The sequence below is a fragment of the Henckelia pumila genome, chromosome 2, assembly GCF_033568475.1.
Source record: "Henckelia pumila isolate YLH828 chromosome 2, ASM3356847v2, whole genome shotgun sequence".
NCBI lineage: Eukaryota > Viridiplantae > Streptophyta > Magnoliopsida > Lamiales > Gesneriaceae > Henckelia > Henckelia pumila.
Window position 1 is genome coordinate 124,496,843 of NC_133121.1, and position 2,488 is coordinate 124,499,330.

Below are 2,488 nucleotides of genomic sequence, written 5' to 3' on the forward strand. Positions count from 1 at the left end.
ACTCCAGACCCCAAAAATACAAAAAATAAAATTCAAGCAACTTAAATTGATGTTTCAGGCACACGAGTACAACTATTGGTGCTGGTCAAAAGCTGGAGCAAAGCCTTGATAGAAGTTTTGGAAGTGGATGGTAAGCCAGCAGCCTGGAACATACAGCTCAAATTTTTTGCTCTTTCACGTGCTTCTTTATCATCCATAATCCTATCTATTCCTTCCAATATATCAGTACTAGTTTTCTTCACCGGGGCTGATAAATTATGATCTCCACTAGTAACCATCACTCCTATCTTCAGGTAATCAACCACCAATCTCGCTACATTGGGTTGGTCGCCCCTCATCGGCCAAGCCAAGATCGGAACTCCCCGCCCCATCGCCTCCACGGTCGAATTCCAACCACAGTGGGATAAAAACCCGCCGGTTGCATGCTGGATGACTCAGTATGAGTAGTTGAGGAGCCCAACCTATTATAACCATCCCTCTCTGGCAATCTACCTTACTTTGCAATCTTTTGGCCACATGGACGTGATTGTTTCTTACAAAATTTTTTTGCAAAACTGTTATCTCACACCCTTTGGCTTCATCGCCAGATTGCGGTGGAGGCGGTCTACGCTTATGTTTACGAGTATCCGCGGGTTGAATCACCCATATGAAAGCCCGTTTAGTCTTTCTGAGTGCATTGGCTAGTTGCTCGTATTCTTCCCTCCAACTTTGCTGCCAAATGATATGTAAATGACGGATTGGCTAGGCTTTGAGTCCAACCATTGGAGGATTTCATCCTCCTTGTGATTGGACTTAGTACCGTTGGATGGTCTACAGTCCCGGTCGCGACAGATTAATGTTTCGGTCGATCTCCAGTACGTCTCCGGCAGCAACGGGCCGATACCAAACACCGGCGTTTCGACTTGATTCGCGAGATAATCCAGGAACGGACCTTCCAGTTGGTGACATGTATTGATAAAAAAGGCTTTGAAATAATCACCTCTCTCTCCCAGACAATGTAGTTCACGGAGGCGATTCCCCTCGGATTTAGTCAAGCCATTCGGGCCTCTTTGATACGGCCGTATAATGTCGGAATAAGTGAGCGCCATGCAATCGGGCAAGCCAGGCAGGATTCGGGTCTCCCCCGGTTTCATGTCGTTAGCATTGGCTTTGCATGCGGCATGCATCATGGCCGTGTCCACGGCGCCGGAACTGATGAAGCCGAAAATGGGTACATTGTTTCGGAGGAAAAAGTTCCTGCACCATCTCATCTTAACGTCCAATATCACACATGTTGGTCGAGTGGCGTTACCATTATTATATCTGTCAGAAAGAAGAATCTGAATCCCCATTGCCTGACGATGTTGCATACGCACGTACGGATCCTCGTGGATTTTGTTGCCGTGATTGATTGTGCGTGGTAGTTGTATGAAAAGCACTTGGATGGAGGGGTGGAAATCGGTACAAGGAAAATCGGAAGATTTATTGGAAGGGATGATCAAAACGAGTCTGGATTTGGTGAAGGTAGAAAGGTACTTGCACAGCTCCACGCAGGGATGGATGTGACCCTTACCCAGAGAAGGTAATACCAAAATTTCACCACTGGCTTCCATTGTACAAATCAACTTCTATGACTGTAAAATTGATTTTATATATATTATAATATAATGAATTGGTGTTCTACTCTAAAAGAAGAAGAAAGAGATGAGTTCGAATGAATCAGCATATATTTATATATAGGTACAGAATCGTTGATTGACTGGAGACCCATGCACGAAGAAGATGAGGATCCCGAAACTGGGGTTGTTTAGGGTATCAAATCCTAACAATTTAAAAACCAAGATATATCCTTTTCAGCTTATAATAAAAAAATTTCCTTCAAATTAAGATACTGTTTCCAAAATTTTTTAATTGGTTTTTCATTTCGATAGATAAAACCGTCGTATTCAAACTTTGGTTTTTATTTGTTTTAGATTGAAAGAAAGATTTTTTCAACATATATAATTAAATGTTCTTATAATATTTTATTATATTATAATTATTTTTCCAAGTTCAAGTTAAATATTAAAGTAATTTTTCATATCTTAGATTTTGAATAATGTTTTTATTTTTCTATTATGAATGTATATACGTACGTGCATAAAAATATGTATTTATAATTATAACCATATATAGTATTATAAATAGTTTTTTTAAGCAAAATAAAATTTATTTACAGCAATAAAATAAATTATGTGTCAATATTTCTATAAATACTAGATATTATTGTATTATAATAAAGGTAAGAAGTGAAAAAGATATATTGCTTAATTTGAGTAGTAGTAAAATATTGATTTACTAAATTTAAATGTGTAGGAGAAAATGTAGGAGGAAGGTGTAGGAGAGGATTGTACTTGTATCTTGAGTACATAATTTATGAGTCAATACGTGTAATTTTGATTGCACTCAATCACCTTGAATACAAAGCTGTACATATATTATTTTAATATATTTATCTTGATAAAAAATA

At 38.3% G+C, this 2,488-nt stretch overlaps 1 protein-coding gene across 1 annotated transcript; it reads right to left on the reverse strand.

Moving 5' to 3' along the window:
* Positions 1–680: 680 nt before the first annotated feature.
* Positions 681–1,331, reverse strand: LOC140878341 (UDP-glucosyl transferase 73B2-like). Its single transcript, XM_073281943.1, has one exon. It carries the CDS (start codon positions 1,329–1,331, stop codon positions 681–683), a length of 651 nt encoding a protein of 216 aa, XP_073138044.1.
* Positions 1,332–2,488: the final 1,157 nt, after the last annotated feature.